Genomic DNA, 25,685 nt, shown 5'->3' with positions numbered 1-25,685 from the left:
GATAAAATTCTTCTTTCCAAGGAAATCGATGCCTTCTCTAAGCCCAATGACCTGGATTTGAAACTCAGAACACACCTGGCAAAAGGGGAGGAACAGATCCCACAAGCTATCCACTGACCTCCACACCCAAAATGAGACTTCACAAGTGGCCCTAAACAGAATACATGTGAAAATGTTAATTTAACAATACACAATCAAAGACAGATTATTTTATGTTGCTTTGGGTGTCCACTGTCTGGAAATGCAACAAATCTCTTACTCATATCTCTCCTGGTCTTTCTCTGCTTTAATTTCCTTCAAGGGAAGACGGTTCAGCAGCTGCCCAACAATCCTGTTCAGTAGGTCTAGTCACATGTCCTAAGTCCATGCACTTTTACCCACATCAAGTAAGGATACTACATAGGTAGGAAGCAGGACCAAGAGCTGACAGTCTGCAAGCTCATGACTTTCTGTCCCCCTAGGTTTAACGGAAAATGATGAAAACACACTTAGACCAGATGGCCGCACAATGACAGAAGAAAATCCCTTGGAGGTAAGAGGGCCTTTTTCTCTCTAAAGTAGAAAGGTTACTTTAGTGATCTTATGTTTCAGAGGATATCCCACTGAACAACAAAACTGAGCAGGCATCATGGGTATTAGAGAGTTAGTTTGGAAGGGGAGAAGAAGAATTGTACCAGCCTGGTCCAAACTGAATAGAGCATCAAAGCATCCAGTGTTAATTATCAGTCTTGTGAGCAGCTTTTTCTTCTGGAGAAAAAAGATCCTCTTAGATAAAACTTAAAGTTTTGGTTTAGAAGTTGTCAGGCACTTCAGATCCCCTCAATTTCCATGCAGTACTTTCTACAAAAGTCAGTATGGAGCAAGCTTTCTATGTCCAGTGTAGGGATGCTGAAGGTTAGACTTTTAACACGTGAGCATTAGTATAAATAATTGAGGCTACATTGTGGCAGGGTTAATTTCATAGCAGGATCATAAAGATGCTCCAGCATGTTGCAGTGTGGCTTAGGGAACACGCAGCAGAGACCAAACAGATAGTGCCTCTTGATCTGGTGTGGGAACCAGCAAAAGTGGGAAGGGGTACAAGTGAGGAACACCAGTTCTTTTGTGACACCATCATATATACTAAAGCAGAGTCTTTTATTTGAAGACTCTTTCCCACTTTGATTGGCATTATATCATGTTCATATGTGTTTCAATGACCCATGCAAACAGAACTCATCATGACCTAGGCCACAGACTGTTTTCTTTCTTTTATGTTTCAGATGCGTTGCCGCAGCCAAAGAAGGAGTATGTATTATGGAATCTCTTCCTTAAGACACCCTTTACAAATGAATTTTATAAATACTGGGTATCCTTATATCTAAGCAGCCACTGTGATTTATGCCACCTATTGGGAGCATTTGGACTGTATTTTTTTTTTTAAAGTCGACCCCTAAGTTAAAAAAAAATAGTGGAGGCATTTGTCCATATGCACTGGATTCAGCTATGATGCCTGTAGTTAGTCTGGAATGGTGTATACCAGGCTACATCTAAATCTGTTTTCCCCAAGATAGGTATCCCAATTGCTCAGTCCAATCTACAGGGACAAGCTGTTGAATTACCATATTAGGATACACGCTTGACCTAAAGTATATATGTCAAAGCCCATCACATGTAGTACATTTATTTGTTTGTGTGCTACTCTATGGAAGAATAAACCATGGCACAGAGGTAAATGATGAGGCTGTCCATGCAGATCAAGAGACCTTCTATAGCCGGAGGACTTGGTAATCCCTAACTTGCAACATCCCAGTATCTGCCTTCAATAGGTCAAAACTGCAGAGATCAGGACCCTGTAGTTACTACCACAGAAGGCAAATGCCCAGGGTATTTTTTCTCATCTACCTACAGACATTCAGAAAAATGAAAGTTTAGAATGCCCACAGGCTTCTAGTCAGATCAGTGATCTGAGAATGGGAGACAGACAATGCATGGGGTGATGCGGCAGAGGTTTTTCCCTTAGAGTTTTACAGTACAGTACAGTACTGATTTGGAACACACACACACACACACACACACACACACACACACACACACACACACACACACACACAAACAGTTAGTTAGAAGAGTAGCCATGCTTTGAAAGACGGCAAGGAAAGATTTATGGGTATAGAGGAGGGTTTTCATTGAGAAACAGGCGTGGGAAATGATGTCCTTATTATAGTATCAAATAGGAAAGAAAGATTTTTTAAAGAAATAGTTAGATATGATTGTTTTTGCTTTCTCTTATATTTCTTTTGTCATGTTTGGTTGTTTCTTTCAGAAATTTTTATTTCAAGTGGGAGACAGATAGGGAGTGCATCCAGATGAGGGGGGGGGGGTTGGGAGGAACTGGCAGGATCAGGGGGAGATGAAACTATAATTTAGGAATATTGTATGAAAAAATCTGTTTCCAACAAAAGGGAAAAAATGAAAAATGAAAAAATTCTCTCATGCAAATTTAAGATCACGATTTTAATAGAACAAAAATAAATGTAATATATATAAAAAATAATTACAAGATTTAGTAAATAGACAACATTAGCATGAACACAAAAGAGATACTCATCTAAACAATAATATCCACTAGGAACTCCAGTTACCACGTGTCTCTGGATCTGTGCTGAAGCATTTTCTTAATAGAAGGACGTTTTTTAAAGATATATTTATTTTCATTTTGGGTATACAAGTGTTCACCTGCATAAATGTGTGTGCACCATTTGTAGCTATGATACATATGCAGACTCAAATTAGCTGTATGGTTTCTAGCAACTGGAGTTATAGACTGTTTTGAGCTGTTTTTTCTGTGATAGAAACCAACCAGACCTGTGTCCTCTACAGGAACAGCAGGGGATGTTAACCTCTGGTCTCCTTAGCTCCTGGCAACAGGTTTTTAAATGTGAGCTAGTCTCTGGACTCTAAGGGGACTTCTGCTCACTGGTAGTCAGTGTCCATATTGCCTGTGAGTGGGAGCACTAGGGGGACCACAGGCAGCAGGTAGGAGTAAGAAGAGCATCGTTATTTGCAAAATGGTTTCTGTATATTTGCTCAGGCATGTGCTATGAAGGCCTTTGGCAAAGAAGAGCTAGTTCTTGAGAGAGAATGTGGTTCATTGCATAACTACCATTTCTAAGGCCTTGGGTTTGAGCTCCCAGTATGCAAAAGATGTGCTGTGGTTGTATAGCTTTATAAACCTCCTTCAGAGGTGCCGATGGGAGAATTTTAAGTTCAAAGTCATCTATTTCTACAAAGTGGCATTGAGATCACTGTGGGCCAGAGACCTTTCCTCTAAAAAAAAGTGAAAAGAAAACAACAGAGGGGAGTAGGATTTCGTCCATTGCCCGTGTGTTTCTGTGTGGGAGAAGATTCTGGAGAAACAGAACTTTCATGAAGAATAGATGAACAGCACCTTGCAAACTCACATGTAGCCTGTGTAGACTACCATTCTGTTAGCTGAACTCAGTTCAGAATGTCCACACAGTTTCAGGGGACATCTGTCACCTACAATGGCACCAGGCTGCTTTTCCAGCCTCTTCCTGTAGAGGGTTTTCCAGGTTTGGTGAGATTAAAAGAGTTTCCTTTCCTCCCATCCTCCACGTGACAGCTTGGTTTAGATTGACTTGGAGCCTGGAAGCATTGGTATCCTCCCAATTTTGTTCCGGAGGTTCAGACTCAGTCACTGAGAGGCCGGTGACAGGTTGAGGATGATAGAGGAAGGTGCTGTTTACTGATCCAGGAATCCCACAGCTCATTTGGGAGGTAGCTCACACTTGGAGTCAGGGACTGCCTGCAGAGCATGTCTCCTGTCAGTTGTTTCTGTCAGGAGAGGTCGTCACTGGCACACAAATGCAGCTGTTACTGCTCCATTGTGTGAAATGTCACAAGTTTTCAAAGCTTCTTACCTTACTACCTCCCATGGACAATGCCATACATTGTCCATGAGATGTACTATTATATAAGGGGCAGTCAAAGAATGAAGAATAACAGTTCTCCAGTGTTCTAGAGTAAATGCAACAGTTTGTCTGAATTCAGTTACTCCTGTGTAGCTGAAGTCTTCTGGTATCTCACAGACATCACAGGGCACTTCTGAATGCCTGTGCTTTTTCCTATAGTATATATTACAAAGATCTGTATTAGCTTAGTGAGTCCTGTGGGTAGTCCTTAAGAAATTCTTAGGGTCTTAGTGAGCAGCTGGTGAATGGAGCCATTGCAAAGGTGTCATGGGCTCTAAGAAGGATTAGAGTGATACCACTCTGCTCTGACACCACACTCACAAAGTGTGTTCAGTCATGGGGCACTTCCTTCTGCATTGCCACATAAATTAGCTTTTACTTGTCATGTTCATGTAATGCTTAACTGGTTGTACACTATTCAGTGATCCTCCTGAAGCACAATCTCACTCTGATGACTGTACCCGGAAACAAGCAATCAGATCAAATGTACAAACACACAGTTGTTAGTTTCCTCTGTTTTTCTGCCATGAGGCTGACATGAAACTCTATTCTCGATGCATTCCCAGTTTCTCCTTTATTGAAGAGAATTCAGCAGAGACAAGCAATACCGCATACAGATGTGATGACACCAGAAATCTGTAAATTTTATTCTATAGAAATTCCTAATGAAAAAGGTATGTTGTGAATTCTGTAATTCTGTCCAGTTGTGTAATGTGGTGATAATCATTTTCTTTATATGTAAATCTAAAGAGAAGCTTAAGACTATTTCCCTATGTAGGATAATTCCAATATATCTAAGTCTTCAATGTAAACACAACTACAGATTTTAAAATGCATCTGATGTCACCTTTGGCTCTCATTCAATAGCATGAACTGGTGGAAACTGAGGCTCATTAGTATGAGTCAGGGTGGCTTCACCTGCTGTAGACAGGAATAGGTGAATCACCCTTAATCCTTTCTCCCACATGTGGGTAATGCAGATGGAGTAGAGCTGATGTTCCTAAAAGGAACCTGGCAAAGTTCTAGCGTCTCATGACAGAGGGTGAGATTCACCTTAGATAACAATGTTCCAGGTATGATCCAATGAGCAAGAGTCCACTAGTGGTCATGTTATGCATTGTTTTTTCAGTTAGCAATGGGGTAAAGATTTCATTAAGGACAACAAAAATAGGAGGTATCTGTTCTGTTCCTGTTACAAGGACATAATGGAAAGTGAGCAGAGTGTGATATTTAATGTGCTTTGCTTATCCTCTCATTGGTACACATTTCCTCAGAACATTTACTGTTTTAAGTCTGTGATACTACCAATAATTCACGGTTTGGGATGGACTTACTAGCTCTGCATTGTAACTATGCCTGCCTGGATAATTTATTCAGTTGTTGTCACAAAATCTTGTGAAGATAACCTAAAAGGGAAATGGTACATTTTCAATATAGTCTCAGCTTATAGACTGTAACACAGGGTAATTATATATACAGGCAGGAATCTGTGGCAGAGTCCCGTTATAACATGTCAGCGACCAGAAGATTTAATGCTCATGCTCAGCTTACCTTTTTATATAACCTTGATCCCTTCCTAAGCCATGATGTCATGCAGAGTTCAGTAGTCTTTCCACCTCACCTAACCTAAACTGCTCTAATCTCACACTTGCTGCCCAGTACTGGGTATCATCCAATTGACTGTTGAGATTCACCATGACAGTGCCCATGAAGTGTTGTGTTCACTTTGTGTCCTTACCTGTGATAGATCCACTGTGTCTGGGGAGGAACAGTATTCTCTCTTGTACTCTAAGGAACCTGTAGGTGATAGTCTAGCAGAGTAAGCCCAATGATAAAGGAAGAACAGAGCCCTTCCATTTCTTCCTTCAGGACTTGTAGCAGTCCATGCATAGTCCTCTGTTCACTGTTAACTCCTGCTTCACGTGGCACCTACAGGGTAGAGTGCTGGGTAAAATGGCTGTTTAGTCTGACACAACGACCATATCTGCAATATACTGGCAAGGAAGGGCCTAGTGTTAATGTGTAGCTCATTTCCAGCCTATGTGCCTAATCCTGGACTGCCATGCAGGATGACTGAAGTGTAAAGGAGGTCAGAGACTTGTCCTTCATCCTTGAGCCTCTGACCTTATGAGTGAGCAGGGATCTGATCTCTGACCCCTGCCTTGGCTCTTTTTCATGCATTCTTGATTCTGATTCCAAGATACTGAGGGTGTCTTAGGAAGTTCCCATAAGCTAATATCCATGTTCCAAGAGCTGAAGGACATGAGCAATTGGGGAGCAACCTTCTTGACACACATCTTGCTACAGGCTGTGTCTGTCCTCTATGTTTGTATATTTATGAATTTCTCCTGGAGTATCTGACATGGTGGTCTTTGGGCGGGAATGAGTTCATATCTGAGGAGTGTGTTTCCTCCAGGCTCTCATCTCTTTGGTAGGTTGATGGACTTTGATCTTTACAAGTCTGTCTGATCTTCTGCATTGTCTCATTGAACAACTCTGGGCTCGGCTCCTTCTCACAGACAATCTCAGTAGCCTTAATACATTGTGTCTCCTCTCCTTAAACTCAACAGTTATTGCTTCTGAGCAAGGTGTCCCTCCTAGATCTAGGAGCAGTCTCTACCCCCATTATCTTCCTCCTCCCTTCTCTGGTACCTTCCTCTGGGATCATGGGTCCTGTAGACACTGTACCTGGTAATGCATCAAGGTGTGTGATATCCTTTCTACCTGGGAACATTGAAACATTGCTCAAAAGAATGCCCAACTGAGTCTCTTATGTCCCATGTCTCTTTTATTCCATAATTTTCTCTCCCTCACTAAGCTCATCAGAGTCACAAGACAACTTGGAGAGAAGAAGACAAAACAGAAACCTTCTCTGGAGACTGCATGCCCAGAAAGACGGTTGAATCTTAATAGGTTATCTGACTCATGCCCTTGCCTTGTGGGTAGAGGAGAAACCTTGCTGTTGAACAGCTGATACACTTGAATATGAAAAAAGAGAGGGAAGAGTTGAGTCTAAAATCAGCTAGGAAAGGTCTCCTAATCAGATTAGTGTAAAAGAACAACTAAATTACATTAAAAAAAACCGTGAAAAAGTTGTCCCAAAATTTATGGAAAGTGACAAAGCCAAACCACTGACTTTTGATGGTCCATTTGGAACTCTCAAACACCTAATGCTCTGACCCCAATTAGAACAATGTCTGCTAATTTCCTTGACACTGTGTCTACTTTATACCCGTCTGTAGCTGTGCTGCAGGCACCCTCATGTACAGACACCCTCTTTTTACATGGAAAGGCAGATGCCTCTGAGAAATATCCACCTTTAGTGCTTTTTTGAAGACAAAACACATGGCCTTCACCTAGGCCTTGCCAAAAATGTATGACTTCTATGCATGGATCTGGCTACCACTTTATGTCTGAGACTAAGTGGTGGGATGAGTTAAGGGTCCTGGGTGAGATTTCAAAAGATGGTCCTAGTATTGGCCTCCATAATCTGTTTGGTGTGGCATAGTCACACAGGGTGAAGAGTGAGTATCATGGGTCACAGTTAGGAAAAGGGCTTACACATGTGCTGCCTTTCTGGGTCTGGGCCTGCTGGTGGGTGGAATGGAAAAAGAGAAGTGATTCAGACTCATAAGAGAGTTGATAAATCTGCCTGGGTCTGGGAATAGAGGGCCTTCATGGGTGGGCAGCACATTATGATAGAACAGGTTTAGAATAGGTTTCGAATACTCCAGAGAGCCTGGGTATGGGGCACTTGCCTGTGTCCATACCTGTTTTGGCATTAGGTTGAGGGTCCTTCATAAAGCTAGGCAAGAAGGACTATGGAGGATGACCCCTGCCAATACCACCAGTGAGGGTTCTGACACTAGGGGATCAGAATGGAGGGCAGGTGGTAACTGAGTGTGTGGACTAATGCAGGATAGTCCACACCCTCCTCTCACATCCATGCACCTGAACACTTACCTGCAACCAAGCAAATGCATCTAATCCACACCTATGATGAAAACTACACTCACACATGCACATTCATGCATACCCATGAACAAGAAATCTGAATGGCATGTGGCACAATTACAATAAAATCATAACCATTTGTGGTTAAAGTTGTAGTAAAGTTTAATTATTGGCAAATATCATGCCACCATTGAGATACATAATCACTTGCATGATTTGCTTGAGTTTCCATGTCATCTCATTGCAGAGATTGTTTTCTTGGGGCTCTATTGCATTGGAACTGATTTATGTAACATTTCACTTGCTCAATTCGAGTGTTTATTTCACTCATAAGACCATCAATCATTAGAAAGCAATTACCTACACAATGTTTAGTAAATCTAAAGTTCTCATTGTTATGGTTTAGCTGATTTTATGAATATCACATGAACCTACTATAATTGATATACTTATGATATAAATGGAACATGAATATTGTCTCCTTCTCAACACATGAAATAAAGAAGCAATATATGTTAAATACACAGATTTCCATTAATGAAATGAAATGATTAAAACTCCCCTCCAAGTCCTTTGAAGAATGGAAATTATCATTTAAATCAATGCTTGAGTGTGCTAGACAAACATCTTTTTAGGAAACTATTTATTCATTTCACATACCAACCACAAATTTGTCCCTCATTCCTCCCTCTCCCATCTTTTCCCCCAGCCTACCCCTCATCCCCTCCATCAAAAATGTATGGCCTCCTATGGAGAGTCAGCAAAGCCCAGAACATTCAGCTGAGGCAGGTCCACACCTCTCCCCTTTCATCAAGGCTGTGCAAGGTGTCCCTACCATGGGCAATGGGCTCCAAAAGCCAGTTCATGCTCCAGGGATAGATCCTATTCCCACTGTCAGGGTGCCATGAAACACACCAAGCTACACAACGGTCTTGCCCAGGCAAAGGCCCAGTCCATTCCCATGCATGATCCACAGCTGTGGGTCCAAAGTTCATGAGTGCCCACCAGCTTAGTTTAGTTGTATCTGTAAGTCTTCCCATCATGGTCTTGATGCCCCTTGCTCATAGAATTACTCTTCCCTCTCTTCGACTGAACATGCTTGGCCATGGCTCTCTGCATCTGTTTCCATCAGTTACTAGATGAAGGCTCTTTATGACAGTTAGGGTAGTCACCAATCTGATCACCAGGGTAGGCTAGCTCAGGCAACCTTTCCACAACTGTTAGTAATCTAAGTTGGGTCATGCCTGTGGATTCCAGGGAACTTCCCTGACCAGGTTTCTCCCTATCCCCATGATGTCTCCTTCTATCAAGTTATCTCTTTCATTGCTCTCCCATGCTACCCATCCCATTCCCTGCTCAACCGTCCCATTTCCCCATGCCCCGATCCCATATCCCTACTTTCCATTGTCCCACCCTAACCCCCAGGTTTCTCATCTATTTCCCCTTCTGAGGGCGTTCCTCATGTCCCTTTTAGGGTCCTCCTTGTTATCTAGCATCTCTGGTATTTACTCACTCATTAGTATATACCAGAAGTAAAGCAAAGTTAACCAAACTACAACCCACAGCTCCATAGAAGATAGACAAATATTTTAAATGCATGCTGATATGTATCCTTTTCACCAGCCTCACTGGTTATGTTGATGGACAATTTTTGCATCCAACTGAACTTTCAGATGTGCTAACACCTGCTGAATGGATGTCACTCTGGATTCAAAGTTGCCTATTTCATCTTTCAAAATGGTCTTTGCTTCTCCTAGTAGTTCATGGGTTTTTTTCTTGAGAGTGGCTAATGAAAGCACTCTCATATATCACTAGGCATTTATCTGCCAACATTCCATCGTTACACATCTTCTAAGTCCTGGAGTCTTTTGTATTTCTAGTTCTGCTCTTAGCTTGTGATTCTCTTCCTAGTCCGTGCAAATTTCTTTATGTTTTTTGATCTTGGAGTAAAATGCTGACATCCTATACAGCTGCTTCCTTCACAGTGATTCCCTTCTTTGCAAGTTGAGAGTTTCATGTGAGACATTTAGTACATAAAAGATTGTATTCCTGCCGTCCTCATCTGTCAACTCTTACCTGAAATTGGAATGATAAAAATTGTAAACACAGCCGGGCGGTGGTGGCACACGCCTTTAATCCCAGCACTCGGGAGGCAGAGGTGGGTGGATCTCTGTGAGTTGGAGGCCAGCCTGGGCTACCAAGTGAGCTCCAGGAAAGGCGCAAAGCTGCACAGAGAAACCCTGTCTCGAAAAACCAAAAAAAAAAAAAATTGTAAACACACACACAAATTAAACACAAGTTTGGCCATAAGGAAGGAAAAAATTCTTCTTTCCAAGGATATCAATGCCTTCTCCAAGCCCGATGACCTGGATTTGAAACTCAGGACACACCTGGCAAAAGGGGAGGAACAGATTCCACAAGCTATCCACTGATCTCCACACGTAAAACGAGACCTCACAAGTGGCCCTCCAAACAGAATACATGTGAAAATGTTAATTTAACAATACACAATCAAAGACAGATTATTTTATGTTGCTTTGGGTGTCCACTGTCTGGAAATGCAACAAATCTCTTACTCATATCTCTCCTGGTCTTTCTCTGCTTTAATTTCCTTCAAGGGAAGACGGTTCAGCAGCTGCCCAACCATCCTGTTCAGTAGGTCTAGTCACATGTCCTAAGTCCATGCACTTTTACCCACATCAAGCAAATATGCTACATAGGTAGGAAGCAGGACCAAGAGCTGACAGTCTGCAAGCTCATGACTTTCTGTCCCCCTAGTAATACCGGAAAATGATGAAAACACACTTAGACGAGATGGCCGCACAAAGACAGAAGAAAAGTCGTCGGAGGTAAGAGAGCCTTTTTCTCTCTAAAATAGAAAGGTTACTTTAGTGATCTTATGTTTCAGAGGATATCCCACTGAACAACAAAACTGAGCAGGCATCATGGGTATTAGAGAGTTAGTTTGGAAGGGGAGAAGAAGAATTGTACCAGCCTGGTCCAAACTGAATAGAGCATCAAAGCATCCAGTGTTAATTATCAGTCTTGTGAGCAGGCCTTTTCTTCTGGAGAAAAAGGTTCTCTTTAGATAAAACTTAAAGTTTTGGTTTAGAAGTTGTCAGGCACTTCAGATCCCCTCAATTTCCATGCAGTATGTTCCACAACAGTCATATGGAGCAAGCTTCCTATGTCTAGTGTGGGGTTGTAGGTGGTTAGACTTTTAATACATGAGCATTAGTGTAAATAATTGAGGCTACATTGTGGCAGGGTTAATTTCATAGCAGTATCATAAAGATGCTCCAGCATGTTGCAGTGTGGCTTAGGGAACATGCAGCAGAGACCAAACAGATAGTGCCTCTTGATCTGGTGTGTGAACCAGCAAAAGTGGGAAGAGGTACAAGTGAGGAACCCCAGTTCTTTTGTGACACCATCATATATACTAAAGCAGAGTCTTTTATTTGAAGACTCTTTCCCACTTTGATTGGCATTATATCATGTTCATATGTGTTTCAAGGACCCATGTAAACAGAACTCATCATGACCTAGGCCACAGACTGTTTTCTTTTCTTTACATTTCAGGTAAATTGCAGAAACCGAAGACGAGGTATGTATTATGGAATCTCTTTCTTAAGACACCTTTTAGAAATGAATTGTATAAATACTGGGTATCCTAATGTCTAACCAGGCACTGTGATCTATGCCACCTATTGGGAAGCATTTGGACTGTACATTTAAAAAAGTGGGCCTCTAAGTTAAAAACAAAATTCTAGAGGCATTTTTCCATATGCCCTGGAATCAGCTACAATGCCTGTAGTTAGTCTGGAATGGGTGCACCACCCTCTAATTCTTTCTCCCACATGTGGGTGATGCAGATGGAGTAGAGCTGATGTTCCTCAAGGCACCTTGTTCCAATGTCTCATGACTGAGGGTGAAATTCAACTCAGTGAATTTGGATCAGTGTACCTGGTTTGAATCAATGAGCAAGGGTCCACTAGTGGTCATGTTATGCATTGTCTTTGAGTTAGGAATGTGGTAAAGATTTCATTAAGGACAAGGAAAATAGAAGGTTCTTGTTCTATTCCAATTACAGGGACATGATGGAAAGTGAGCAGAGTGTGCTATTAAATGTGCTTTGCTTATCCTCCTCTCCTTTGTACACATTTCCCCAGAACATTTATTCTTTAAGTCCGTGATACTACCAAACTTTCAGGGTTTGGGATTCAGTTACTAGCTCTGCATTTTACTTCTGCCTGTCTGAATAATTTGTTCAGTTGTTGTTAAAAATTCCAGTGAAGATAACCTAAAAGGGAAATGGTAGATTTTTCAATATAGTCTCAGCTTATAGGCTGTAACACAGGGTAATTATATATACAGGCAGGAGTCTGTGGCAGAGTCCCGTTATAACATGTCAGCGACCAGAAGATTTAATGCTCATGCTCAGCTTACCTTTTTATATATCCTTGATCCCTTCCTAAGCCATGATGTCATGCAGAGTTCAGTAGTCTTTCCACCTCACCTAAACTAAACTGCTCTAATCTCACACTTGCTGCCAAGTACTGGGTATCATCCAATTGACTGTTGAGATTCACCATGACAGCGCCCATGAAGTGTTGTGTTCACTTTGTGTACTTACCTGTGATAGAGCCAATGTGGCTGGTGAGGAACAGTATTCTCTCTTTTACTCTAAGGAACAAGATAGTCTTGTAGGTGATAGTCTTGCAGAGTATGCCCAATGATAAAGGAAGAACAGAGCCCTTCCATTTCTTCCTTCAGGACTTGTAGCAGTTCATGCATAGTCCTCGGTTCACTTTTAACTCCTGCTTCATGTGGCACCAACAGTGTAGAGTGCTGGGTAAAATGTCTGACAGAACTACCACATCTGCAATATACTGGCATAGAAAGGCCTAGTGTTAATGTGTAGCTCATTCCCAGCCCGTGTGCCTCATTTTAGACTCCATGCAGGATGACTGAGGTGTAAAGGAGGTCAGAGACTTGTCCTTCATTCTTGAGCCTCTGACCTTATGAGTGAGGAGAGGTCTGATCTCTGACCCCGGTCTAGGCTGTTTTTCATGCATTCTTGATTCTGATTCCAAGATACAGAGGGTGCCTTAGGAAGTTCCCATAAGCTAATACCCATGTTCCAAGGGTTGAAGGACATGAGCAATTGGGGAGCAACCTTCTTGACACACATCTTGCTACAGGCTGTGTCTGTCCTCTATGTTTTGTATATTTATGACTTTGTACTCGAGTATCTGACATGGTGGTCTTTGGGCAGAAATGAGTTCATATCTGACAAGTGTGTTTCCTCCAGGCTCTCCCGTCTTTGGTAGGTTGATGGACTTTGATCTTTACAAGTCTGTCTGATCTTCTGCATTGTCTCATTGAACTACTTTGGCCTTGGCTCCTTTTCATAGACAATCTCAGTAGCCTTAATACAATGTGTCTCCTCTCCTTAAACTCAGCAGCTATTGCTTCTGAACAAGGTGTCCCTCCTAGATCTAGGAGCAGTCTCTACCCCCATTATCTTCCTCCTCCCTTCTCTGGTACCTACCTCTGGGATACTTAGGGTTATAGACACTGCATCTGGTAATACATCAAGGTGTGGGATATTCTTTCTACCTGGGAACATTGAAACATTGCTCAAAAGAATGCCCATCTGAGTCTCTTATGATACTGGTGGGTAGAGGTGAAAGCCTGCTGTTGAACACCTAATGCACTTGAATATGAGAAAAGAGAGGGAAGAGTTGAGTCTAAAATCAGCTAGGAAAGATTTCCTAATCAGATTAATGTAAAAGAATAACTAAATTATAAAAAAAACTGAAGGAAATTTTTCTAAAATTTATGGAAAGTGACAAAGCCAAACCACTGACTTTTGATGGTCAATTTGGAACTCTCGAACACCTAATGCACTGACACAAATTAGTGCAATGTCTGCTAACTTCCTTGACACTGTCTCTACTTTATACCCGTCTGTAGCTGTGCTGCAGGCAGCCTCATGTACAGACACCCTCATTTTGCATGGAAAGGCAGACGCCTCTGAGAAGTATCCACCTTTAGTGCTTTTTTAAAAGACAACACATATGGCCTTCACCTAGGCCTTGCCAAAAATGTATGACTTCTATGCATGGATCTGGCTACCACTTGTGTCTGAGACTAAGTGGTGGGATGAGTTAAGGGTCCTGGCTGAGCTTTCAAAAGATGGTCCTAGTATTGGCCTCCATAATCTGTTTGGTGTGGCATAGTCACACAGGGTGAAGAGTGAGTATCATGGGTCACAGTCAGCAAAAGGGCTTACACATGTGCTGCCTTTCTGGGTCTGGGCCTGCTGGTGGGTGGAATGGAAAAAGAGAAGTGATTCAGACTCATAAGAGAGTTGATAAATCTGCCTGGGTCTGGGCATAGAGGGCCTTCATGGGTTAGTAGCACTATATGATAGAACAGGTTTAGAATAGGTTTAGAATACTCCAGAGAGCCTGGGTATGGGGCACTTACCTGTGTCCATACCTGTTTTGGCATTAGGTTGAGGGTCCTTCATAAAGCTAGTCAGGAAGGACTATGGAGGATGACCCCTGCCAATACCACCAGTGAGGGTTCTGACACTAGGGGATCAGAATGGAGGGCAGGTGGTAACTGAGTGTGTGGACTAATGCAGGATAGTCCACACCCTCCTCTCACATCCATGCACACGAACACTTACCTACAACCAAGCAAATGCATCTAATCCACACCTATGATCAAAACTACACTCACACATGCACATTCATGCATACCCATGAACAAGAAATCTGAATGGCATGTGCACAATTACAATAAAATCATAACAATTTGTGGTTAAAGTTGTAGGAAAGTTAATTTTTGCCAAATATCATGCCACCATTGAGATACTTAATCACTTGCATGATTTGCTTGAGTTTCCATGTCATTGCTCATTGCAGAGATTGTTTTCTTGGGTCTCTATTGCATTGGAACTGATTTATGTAACATTTCACTTGCTCAATTCGAGTATTTACTTCACTCATAAGACCATCAATCATTAGAAAGCAATTACCTACACAATGTTTATTAAATCTAAAATTCTCGCTGTTGTTGGTTTAGCTGATTTTATGAATATCACATGAACCTACTAAAATTGATATACTTATGATATAAATGGATACATGAATATTGTCTCCTCTGAATATATGAAAAAAGAAGCAATATACGTTAAATACACAAATTTCCATTAATGAAATGAAATGATTAAAACTCCCCTCCAAGTCCTTTGAAGAATGGAAATTATCATTTAAAAAAATGCTTGAGTGTGCTAGACAAACATCTTTTTAGGAATCTCTTTATTCATTTCACATACCAACCACAAATTTGTCCCTCATTCCTCCCTCTCCCGTCTTTTCCCCCAGCCTAACCCTCATCCCCTCCATCAAAAATGTATGGCCTCCCATGGAGAGTCAGCAAAACCCAGAACATTCAGCTGAGGCAGGTCCACACCTCTCCCCTTTCATCAAGGCTGTGCAAGGAGTCCCTACCATGGGCAATGGGCTCCAAAAGCCAGTTCATGCTCCAGGGATAGATCCTATTCCCACTGTCAGGGTGCCATGAAACACACCAAGCTACACAACGGTCTTGCCCAGGCAAAGGCCCAGTCCATTCCCATGCATGATCCACAGCTGTGGGTCCAAAGTTCATGAGTGCCCACCAGCTTAGTTTAGTTGTATCTGTCTTCCCATCATGGTCTTGATGCCCCTTGCTCATAGAATTACTCTTCCCTCTCTTCGACTGAACATGCTTGGCCATGGCTCTCTGCATCTGTTTTCATCAGTTACTAGATGAAGGCTCTTTATGACAGTTAGGGTAGTCACCAATCTGATCACCAGGGTAGGCTAGCTCAGGCAACCTTTCCACAACTGTTAGTAATCTAAGTTGGGTCATGCCTGTGAATTCCAGGGAACTTCCCTGACCAGGTTTCTCCCTATCCCCATGATGTCTTCCTCTATCAAGTTATCTCTTTCATTGCTCTCCCATGCTACCCATCCCATTCCCTGCTCAACCGTCCCATTTCCCCATGCCCCGATCCCATATCCCTACTTTCCATTGTCCCACCCTAACCCCCAGGTTTCTCATCTATTTCCCCTTCTGAGGGCATTCCTCATGTCCCTTTTAGGGTCCTCCTTGTTATCTAGCATCTCTGGTATTTACTCACTCATTAGAAGATACCAGAAGTAAAGCAAAGTTAACCAGACTACAACCCACAGCTCCATAGAAGATAGACAAATATTTTAAATGTATGCTGATATGATTCCTTTTCATCAGCCTCACTGGTTATGTTGAAGGATAATTTTGCATCCAACTGAACTTTCAGATGTGCTAACACCTGCTGAATGGATGTCACTCTGGATTCAAAGTTGCCTATTTCATCTTTCAAAATGGTCTTTGCTTCTCCTAGTAGTTCATGGGTTTTTTTCTTGAGAGTGGCTAATGAAAGCACTCTCATATATCACTAGGCATTTATCTGCCAACATTCTATCGTTACACATCTTCTAAGTCCTGGAGTTTCTTTTGTATTTCTAGTTCTGCTCTTAGCTTGTGATTCTCTTCCTAGTCCATGCAAATTTCTTTATGTTTTTTGATCTTGGAGTAAAATGCTGACATCCTATACAGCTGCTTCCTTCATAATGATTCTCTTCTTTCCAAGTTGAGAGTTTCATGTGAGACTTTTACTACATAAAAGATTGTATTCCTGCCGTCTTCATCTGTCAACTCTTACCTGAAATTGGAATGATAAAAATTGTAAACACAAACACTAAAGTTTAAACACAAGTTTGGTCACAGGGAAGGATAAAATTCTTCTTTCCAAGGATATCGATGCCTTCTCTAAGCCCAATGACCTGGATTAGAAACTCAGAACACACCTGGCAAAAGGGGAGGAACAGATCCCACAAGCTATCCACTGACCTCCACACCCAAAATGAGACCTCACAAGTGGCCCTCCAAACAGAATACATGTGAAAATGTTAATTTAACAATACACAATCAAAGACAGATTATTTTATGTTGCTTTGGGTGTCCACTGTCTAGAAATGCAACAAATCTCTTACTCATATCTCTCCTGGTCTTTCTCTGCTTTAATTTCCTTCAAGGGAAGACGGTTCAGCAGCTGCCCAACCATCCTGTTCAGTAGGTCTAGTCACATGTCCTAAGTCCATGCACTTTTACCCACATCAAGCAAAGATGCTACATAGGTAGGAAGCAGGACCAAGAGCTGACAGTCTGCAAGCTCATGACTTTCTCTCCCCCTAGTTATACCAGAAAATGATGACACACTTAGACCAGATGGCCGCACAATGACAGAAGAAAATTCATCGGAGATAAGAGAGCCTTTTTCTCTCTAAAATAGAAAGGTTACTTTAGTGATCTTACGTTTCAGAGGATATCCCACTGAACAACAAAACTGAGCAGGCATCTAGGGTATTAGAGAGTTAGCTTAGGAAGGGGAGAAGAAGAATTGTACCAGCCTGTTCCAAACTGAATAGAGCATCAAAGCATCCAGTGTTAATTATCAGTCTTGTGAGCAGCTTTTTCTTCTGGAGAAAAAAGGTTCTCTTTAGATAAAACTTAAAGTTTTGGTTTAGAAGTTGTCAGGCACTTCAGATCCCCTCAATTTCCATGCAGTATGTTCCACAACAGTCATATGGAGCAAGCTTCTTATGTCTAGTGTGGGGTTGCAGGTGGTTAGACTTTTAACACATGAGCATTAGTATAAATAATTGAGGCTACATTGTGGCAGGGTTAATTTCATAGCAGTATCATAAAGATGCTCCAGCATGTTGCAGTGTGGCTTAGGGAACATGCAGCAGAGACCAAACAGATAGTGCCTCTTGATCTGGTGTGGGAACCAGCAAAAGTGGGAAGAGGTACAAGTGAGGAACCCCAGTTCTTTTGTGACACCATCATATGATATACTAAAGCAGAGTCTTTTATTTGAAGACTCTTTCCCACTTTGATTGGCATTATATCATGTTCATATGTGTTTCAATGTCCCATGCAAACAGAACTCATCATGACCTAGGCCACAGACTGTTTTCTTTTCTTTACATTTCAGGTGCATTGCAGAAACCGAAGACGAAGTATGTATTATGGAATCTTTTTCCTAAGACACGTTTTAGAAATGAACTGTGTAAATACTTGGTATCCTTATATCTAACCAGCCACTGTGATCTATGACACTGGGAAGCATTTGGACTGTATTTTTTAAAAAGTGGGTCTCTAAGTTAAAAAAATAGTGGAGGCATTTGTCCATGTGCACTGGATTCAGCTATGATGCCTGTAGTTAGTCTGGAATGGTGTACAACAGGCTACATCTAAATCTGTTTTTCCCCAAGATAGGTATCCCAATTGCTCAGTCCAATCTACAGGGACAAGCTGTTGAATTACCATATTAGGATACACGCTTGACCTTTATAAAGTATATATGTTCAAAACCCATCATATGCAGTACATTTATTTGTTTGTGTGCTACTCTGTGAAAGAATAAACCATGGCACAGAGATAAGTGATGAGGCTGTCCATGGAGATGAAGAGACCTTCTATAGCCCCAGCACTTGGTAATCCCTAACTTGGAACATCCCAGTATCTGCCTTCAATAGGTCAAAACTGCAGAGATTAGGACCCTGTAGTGACTACCACAGAGAGCCCAGGGCATTACTTCTCATCTACATACAGACATTCCGAAGAATGAAAGGTTAGAAAGCTCACAGGCTTCTAGTCAGATCACTGATTCTGAGAATGGGAAACAGATACTGCATGGGGAGATGGGGCAGGTGTCCAGTTACCACTTGGCTCTGGATCTATGCTGACACATTTTCCTAATAGGAAGACATTTTTTTAAGATATATTTATTTTTATTTTGGGTATGTGAGTATTCACCTGTATGAATGTATGTGCACCATTTGTATCTCAGAAAGCTGCTGAGACTGAAAACAAAAAACCCAAACAACAACAACAACAACAACAACAAAAACAACTACAGTTTAAGAGTGAAGAATATTTTCTGCCACACAAAAAGGATTACAATTTCAAGAGAAGCCTGGGCTACATAGCAAGTTGTGAGGCAGCCAGTGCTGTATAACAAAACCCAATCTTAAGAAAACAACAAACAGAAAAAGAAGGGAAAATGGAATAACCAGTTTAAGGAATGATCCATCGCAGTTTGGCAAGCACTGATTTTAAGTAAATCTCTTCCATGAAACAGTTTTAAAAGGATGAGGAGATCATCCATCAATGTTGAGTAGAGGTTTGTGTCAGAGGAATGGCTCAGTCGTTAAAGGACCCTGCCACCAAACCTGATGTTTGATACCAGAGACCCATCTGGTGGAACGAGAAAACTGACTTCCACAGGTGTCTTCTGAAACACACACACACACACACACACACACACACACACACACACACACACACACAGTGAGAGAGAGAGAGAGAGAGAGAGAGAGAGAGAGAGAGAATGATAAGTAGGTAGATGATGATGATGAAGATAGATAGAGATAGATAGATGATAGATAGATGATAGATAGATAGATAGATAGATAGATAGATAGATAGATAGATAGATGATAGATAGAGATGATAATGGATGGATGGATGGACGGACAGACAGACAGACAGACAGGGAGTAAGTTATATTTTAGGAAATAATGGGACTATTAAAGAGAAATTTCCAAAACAAGACAGAAAAGCTCAGTTTTCCAAGGTAGAAGGTAACCGATGATGGTGATGCTCTAGAGAGTTTTTGTCTCAGTTCCCCATAATTCTGGGCCTCTGTGTGTAATAGCTGTCATAACTAGACAGGCAGTAGTAGTCAGCTTCATCCTCAGGCTGCAACCCAGAGATAGTTAGGATGCCAGAGTTGGAGGAGCTGTCCTTGGAGCCAGAGAACCTATCTGGAATCCCAGAGGGTCTTTGATCATACTCGTAGATGAGTAGACGGGGTGAGTTTGCTGAGCGCTGCTGATACCAGTGTGCATAATTGCTTCCAATGTTTCCACTACTGCGAGTGCAAGAGATGGTGATCTTCTGTCCCAAAGATCCGGACACTGATTTGGGCTGAGTGAACACAACCTCAGCCCAAGACCCTGTGAGGATGGAGTAAAACAGCATTAGTGAGGACCCAACAATACCTGCTTCTAGGAATCTAAGAAGAGACTACCATTTTTCCTGTTCACACTCTCAAAATTACATGTAAGCAGCCACCTGAGCAGTGAGCAAAGAAAATGAGGAGAACTGGAAGCCAGGTCATGCTGGAGATGCATTCAGGTTCTCCTGGAGCCACACAACCTAGTGAGAGGCAGAGAGTTCTTATCTGTCCCTGTACCTGGAGTTGATCATCCCTATGCAAATATCTCCTGTCCTGGAGCCTGTGAAAGCCCCTCCTTCAACATTAGCTCAGGTACCAGCTGAGAAAGAAAGCTAGAGAGTACTTACTTTTTCAAGCACAGGAAATGCTTCTGGGCAAGGAGAAATCAGCTGAGAGCCTGGCAACTCTAAGCAAGTTTGTGGCTGGCAGTGCCCTCTGGTGGCTGGAGGAGACATCGATCCAGGGCAGGTGCCTGTGCTCAAAGTTTCTGCCCTCCCTAAAACACTTCTGACTGTTACAATCACTAGCCCTCAGGGCTCTGCACAATAACCTGTGCTTTCTGTACAGCTAGACTTTCATACCTATCCATATGCACCAAGAGTTACTACTCTTTCCGATGTTCTGGTTCCTTTTGAGAGTGGCAAATATCACAAAGAACGTGAGCTCCACTGTCACCAGGTGCAGTAGAAGACAGGATATCTGAAGATGGTGAAATCAAAGGAACCTACTTGCTCCAATAGATGCAGCAAAGAAGCTGCTCTCTATGAATCAATTACTTTCAGGAGAAACCCAGAATATGGTTTATAGACTTGCACACATTGTATCAGCAACAACAACAACAAAAAATTCTGCATTTAACTGAAACCTAAAGATCTGCATTTAACTGAAACCTAAGGCTCATTCAGGCATGAATATGCCTTATATTTTAAAAAGAATCCTTTAGTCTCTCTCCCTAAAGAAAGTTTTAGACCACACATGTAATATCATAACTTGAAAATTCCCAGGAGGGCTGGGCTTTTTATTTACATTTTTTTCTGGAAATTAAAGAGACTTGGTATCCCAAAGTTCCCTACCTCAAAATACAAACAAAATTTTAAGCAGCTACCTCACAACTGTCAGAGACTACATCTCTGATAGAGCAGAGGATAGAGCATTATAGGAGTAAACAACCACTTAGTGATAGAGAAATGGCTAACCCAGATGTCCTCCTAAAATCAACATGTTTATCAAGTTTTTGAGTGATGGCTTGGTCTCTAAATAGAGTAAAGATTGAAACTGTGGGCTCAGGGCTTCTTGACATCTAGACATCAGAAAGGTCTGGGAGAACACCTCATGGCTCATCCTCTGGACTGCTTCAGTGGTGGAGTCAGGACCACAAATTCACTGTGTAAGGAGTTTGTACACATTTGAAAAGCCTCAAAATTACAGATTACATTTGAAGGAACTTATCATTAAAAGAAATGTTGAAGACAGTTGGCATCATGCATCCTTCTATATCACAGGATAAAGGATCAGTTTGAGAATGGGATGGAGCACATTCCAGAGGGATATTCCACATAGTCGGTACAGAAAAGAGGTTAAATTTTATAGCTCTTTTCTTTTCCCTATAAAATGGTTGCTAACACACACTTAGCTGTAAATCTGGATAATCCAGCCTGATAATCCGGGATCTAAGAAGTCAGAATAGAGGAATGAACAAGACTAACAAATGATAGACCTGGGGGCACTGAGAGGAGTGAGCCCACATTCCCCATTATCTCTTACCAGGTACAAATCCAAGTCTACAGGGTTTCCCTATATAATATTTGGGAAAACATCAAGCCTTCCAAAATGTATATTTCCCATTTCGTTTCTTAGATCCTTAATTACTTAGTAATGGAAGTCTGAGCACAATCATTTTGAGTCAAGTAACACAGAACCAGATAGATAAATGTTGCATGTTGTAATAGTTTGAATGTAATTAGCCCCCCATGAGCTCATATTTGTGGCAGTTTTAGGAGGTGTGGCTTTGTTGGAGTAGGTGTGGCCTTGTTGAAGGAATTGTTTCACCGTGGGGCAGGCTATTGATGTCTCCAATGCTCATGCTATGCCCAGTACCTCAGTTGACTTCCCATTGCCACAACTCCTCTCTAGCACCGTGTATGCCCATGATTCCATGTCCTCTTCTGTGATGTCACCTGAGCCTTAAGTGCAGGGTTTTCCTTACAGATATATTCAGCTTGAGCTGGGCAACCCATGGTCAGTTATTCTTTGCATTTTGACCAGTTGTGTCTTGCTGTAATGGTCTCCTGTGAGAATAGTGGGAGCAGTGCTTACTTGTATTGGCTAGGTAATATTATTGTATAAGTCTAGGTAATTAGAGTGCAGTTAGGAAGTACACTGACTTAGGACAATGACAGTCATAGTGCTGTGAGTCAGGACACATATGTCCTTTAAAGGGACTAGGGACCAATAAGAAGTGCTAGAGGAAAGACTGGGAATGTTGATGTGATAGAAGTACATAGGGTGTAAGGAGCTCTTAGCTCAGAAAAGAACTTTCCCTTTCTTTGCTTTCTTTCCCTGAAGGACTGAAACCCAGTACTGATTAATCCTATTTCATTGCCTTCAGAAACTCCACCTTTGTCTCCTACTTAACTCAAGCACTGCTGAGCTCAGAAGCTGATTATGGAATCTGACCATTTCTCAATACTCTTCTACATGCCCACACTTCAACTCCATGATTATCATTCCTCACACACCTCAAAAGGTCCTGTTCTCATCACAAATATTTTACACCATTCAACATAAACTTTTCTCAATCTGCCATATATTTCTAGATTCTAATTCTAGCATGATGCTATACTTTTGTTGTAAATTGAATATGTAAATTATTTGTCCAAGTGATGTGGTTTTAATATGCTTTCATTATATTGGAACTTAGAGAGAGGGCTTTAGGTCATTGGAGCATATCCACAAAAGGAATCACCCCAATGTGGCTCTATCTATCTATCTATCTATCTATCTATCTATCTATCTATCTATCTATCTGTCTGTCTGTGTCTGTCTATGTCAGTCTCTGTCTGTTGTCTCTCTATCTCTCTCTCTTTCTTTCATTATGTGACAACCTCACATGTTCCACAAACATACATGATCAGCTAAACATTAGCTAAGACTTCATGAACAATGATCAAACATAAACTTCTCTTTATTTCATAGCTGTGTCTGGAGGGTGTAGTGATACTATGTCAGATAATACCCTCACTGACACACTTTTACAGTTGTATTCACACATTAATGAGGATTTTTGGTTTCTTATTTTTGGAAATAAAAATCCATTTTTAACTATTTACTCTTATTCTCTGATCAAATAGTCCTGCTTATTTCATATAATTTTCCCTTATGTCTTATTGTTCCTCTCTCCTGCATAGACAGTTACTTCATAAGTCACAAATAATGACATAGGACACAAGAATGAGAGTTAAAGCTCAATGTCCATGTGTCTCTTGGAGACCCAGGTTCAAGGGAGTCACACTTCAATGAAGACACTCTTGCCCAAGTACATAAAAGCCAGTATAATAATTTTCTATGTGGCCTAAACAAGGACTTTGTTTTGTCAAGGCCAGGTCCTTGATGTCCTCAACTGCAGCACTCCTAGAAGGAACTCCTGGCCTAGAAAGATGGGCCTTGGTCTTCTCAGCAGGATAAGTGATCTCCCTCAGTATGTAGTCTTGATTCATCAATGTGATGTTTAGGTCTATATTGATCTCAAGAGCTCTAAGGGCTGGGCTTATAGCACCATATATTAGAGGTCTGCAGGGACTTTAGTTTCCTCACTGTTGGAAGCTGGTATCATTATACTTCTCTCACCATGGGGAACTTTGCTGGATGCTCAAAGTTTAGCCCAGGACCCAGGTTGTTTGTTCCTGATGACTTTGTTCTGTCTATGCTGCTCTTACAAATGGACTTAGTTGTTAGTGCCTATTGCTGTAAGACTCCCCTTGTCTCTTCTCTCCCTTCCATGAGACAGACATTGGTTTGTGATTTCTATCCTCATAAGAAGACATAATGATTTCCTGCTGTCTTGTTTATAAGCTCTCTGCTTCACACTTGAATGTCAACCTGGAAGTGTTGATTTTATTCTGAGTGACATGATACAACATTTTAATATATCTTAAAAAGTTGATATGAAACACTACTATATATATTGTTTCCTTCAACACTAATATATATATATATATATATATATATATATATATATATATATATAATTTCCTCTACTGCTATGAGACTAAGGAGCACCCATGACCTTTATCTTCAGTCATTTATACCTTGATCAAATGTTTCTGAAAAGGGTTCCCATAGAAATCAAAATCAAAACTACTATGACATTTCATCTTATACCACCAGAATAGCCAAGATCTGAAAATCAAATGACAGCTCATGGTGGCCAGGATGTGGAGTAAGGGGAACACTCATCCATTGCTAATGGGAGTGCACAATTATAATTGTACAGCCATTATGGAAATCAGTGTGTCTGTTTTTCAGGAAGCTTGGAATAGATCTACTTCAAGATCCGCCTATACCACTCTTAGACATATACCCAAAGGATGTTTCATCCTATTATAGAAACACTTACTCAACCATGTTCATCACTAGTCTATTCACAATAGTCAGAAGTGAGAAACAGCCTAGATGTCCTTAAGTGGATGAATGGAACCCATCCATGGCAGTACTGAAGGGCCAGGAACCTGAGATATAGGCCAGGGACCTGTGAAAAACAAAATTCTACTGCTCTGCTGAAGAAACACAGTCATAATATGACTCTTAATGACATTCTGTTATCTCACAGATCACTGTCTTGCTCAACGATCATCAGAGAACATTCCTCCTACACTAGATGAGATGAGATACAGAGATTCACAACTTTGTGTAGAGAGTAAGAGATCTTGGAATAATCAGTCCTAAATGGTATGGCTCCACCAAATCTGGCCTCTCTGGACTTAGGGAACCCTGCAAAATAAGAGGTTAAAAGACTTTAAGAGTCAGAATGGGAGGTTGCGGGACTTCCCTTCTGGACCAGAGGTGGGTGTCCTCGCTCAGTCTGGACCCCATTCCTGGGCACAAGTTATTCCAGGGAAGACCTGCACAACTTGCGCCCAGGTTCTGGCCACTGGGCAGGTTCCCTTCTAGCCTCACGGGGAAGGATCCCCTTCACAAAGAACCGCGGCAGACCCTGAAATCTCCATGCCCTGCCCCCATGCCCATCCACCGGAGACCCCAGCCACTTCCTGAGACTTAGAGACTGCCCCCCAGGTCCCATCCTGCCCAGGATTTCCCTTCTGGACCAGAGGTGAGTATCCAGGATCAGCCTGGACCCCATCCCTGGGCATCAACCACTCCGGGGAAGATCTGCCCAACTTGGCCCCAGGTTCTGGCCACCAGGCAGGTTCCCTAATAGCCCCACCGGGAAGGATTCCCTCTCAAAGACCCCCGGCAGACCCTGAAATCTCCACTCCCTGCCCCTATGCCCATCCACCCGAGACCCCAGCCACTTCCTGAGACTTAGAGAGCTGCCCCAAGCTCCCATCCTGCCCCAGACTTCCCTTCTGGACCAGAGAGAGCTCCCATCCTGCCCCGGAATTTGCTTCTGGACA

General features: G+C 41.8%; 1 protein-coding gene and 1 long non-coding RNA gene across 2 annotated transcripts in view; one reads left to right on the top strand and one right to left on the bottom strand.

Annotated features, from left to right (window-relative positions):
* The window catches only part of LOC121821659 (immunoglobulin lambda-1 light chain-like), a 755,041-nt gene extending 734,774 nt beyond the window's left edge, over positions 1–20,267 (bottom strand). The window contains exons 1-2 of the mRNA XM_076548526.1: positions 20,169–20,267; positions 19,747–20,050 (exon numbers count right to left, since the gene is read on the bottom strand). Of these exons, the coding sequence (XP_076404641.1) occupies positions 19,747–20,050; positions 20,169–20,214 (350 nt within the window). The 5' untranslated portion in view covers positions 20,215–20,267. The remainder of the gene's footprint in view (positions 1–19,746; positions 20,051–20,168) is intronic.
* On the top strand, positions 4,074–17,290 carry LOC143268065 (uncharacterized). Its single transcript, XR_013043644.1, has 4 exons — positions 4,074–4,648; positions 10,707–10,777; positions 11,508–11,532; positions 17,223–17,290. It is a non-coding gene; the product is annotated as an uncharacterized LOC143268065 (long non-coding RNA).
* Positions 20,268–25,685: the final 5,418 nt, after the last annotated feature.

The sequence above is a fragment of the Peromyscus maniculatus genome, chromosome 12 (assembly GCF_049852395.1).
Source record: "Peromyscus maniculatus bairdii isolate BWxNUB_F1_BW_parent chromosome 12, HU_Pman_BW_mat_3.1, whole genome shotgun sequence".
Classification (NCBI taxonomy): Eukaryota; Metazoa; Chordata; class Mammalia; order Rodentia; family Cricetidae; genus Peromyscus; species Peromyscus maniculatus.
Note: the sequence above shows the minus strand (reverse complement) of the source record. Positions and strands in the feature narration are given on the sequence as shown.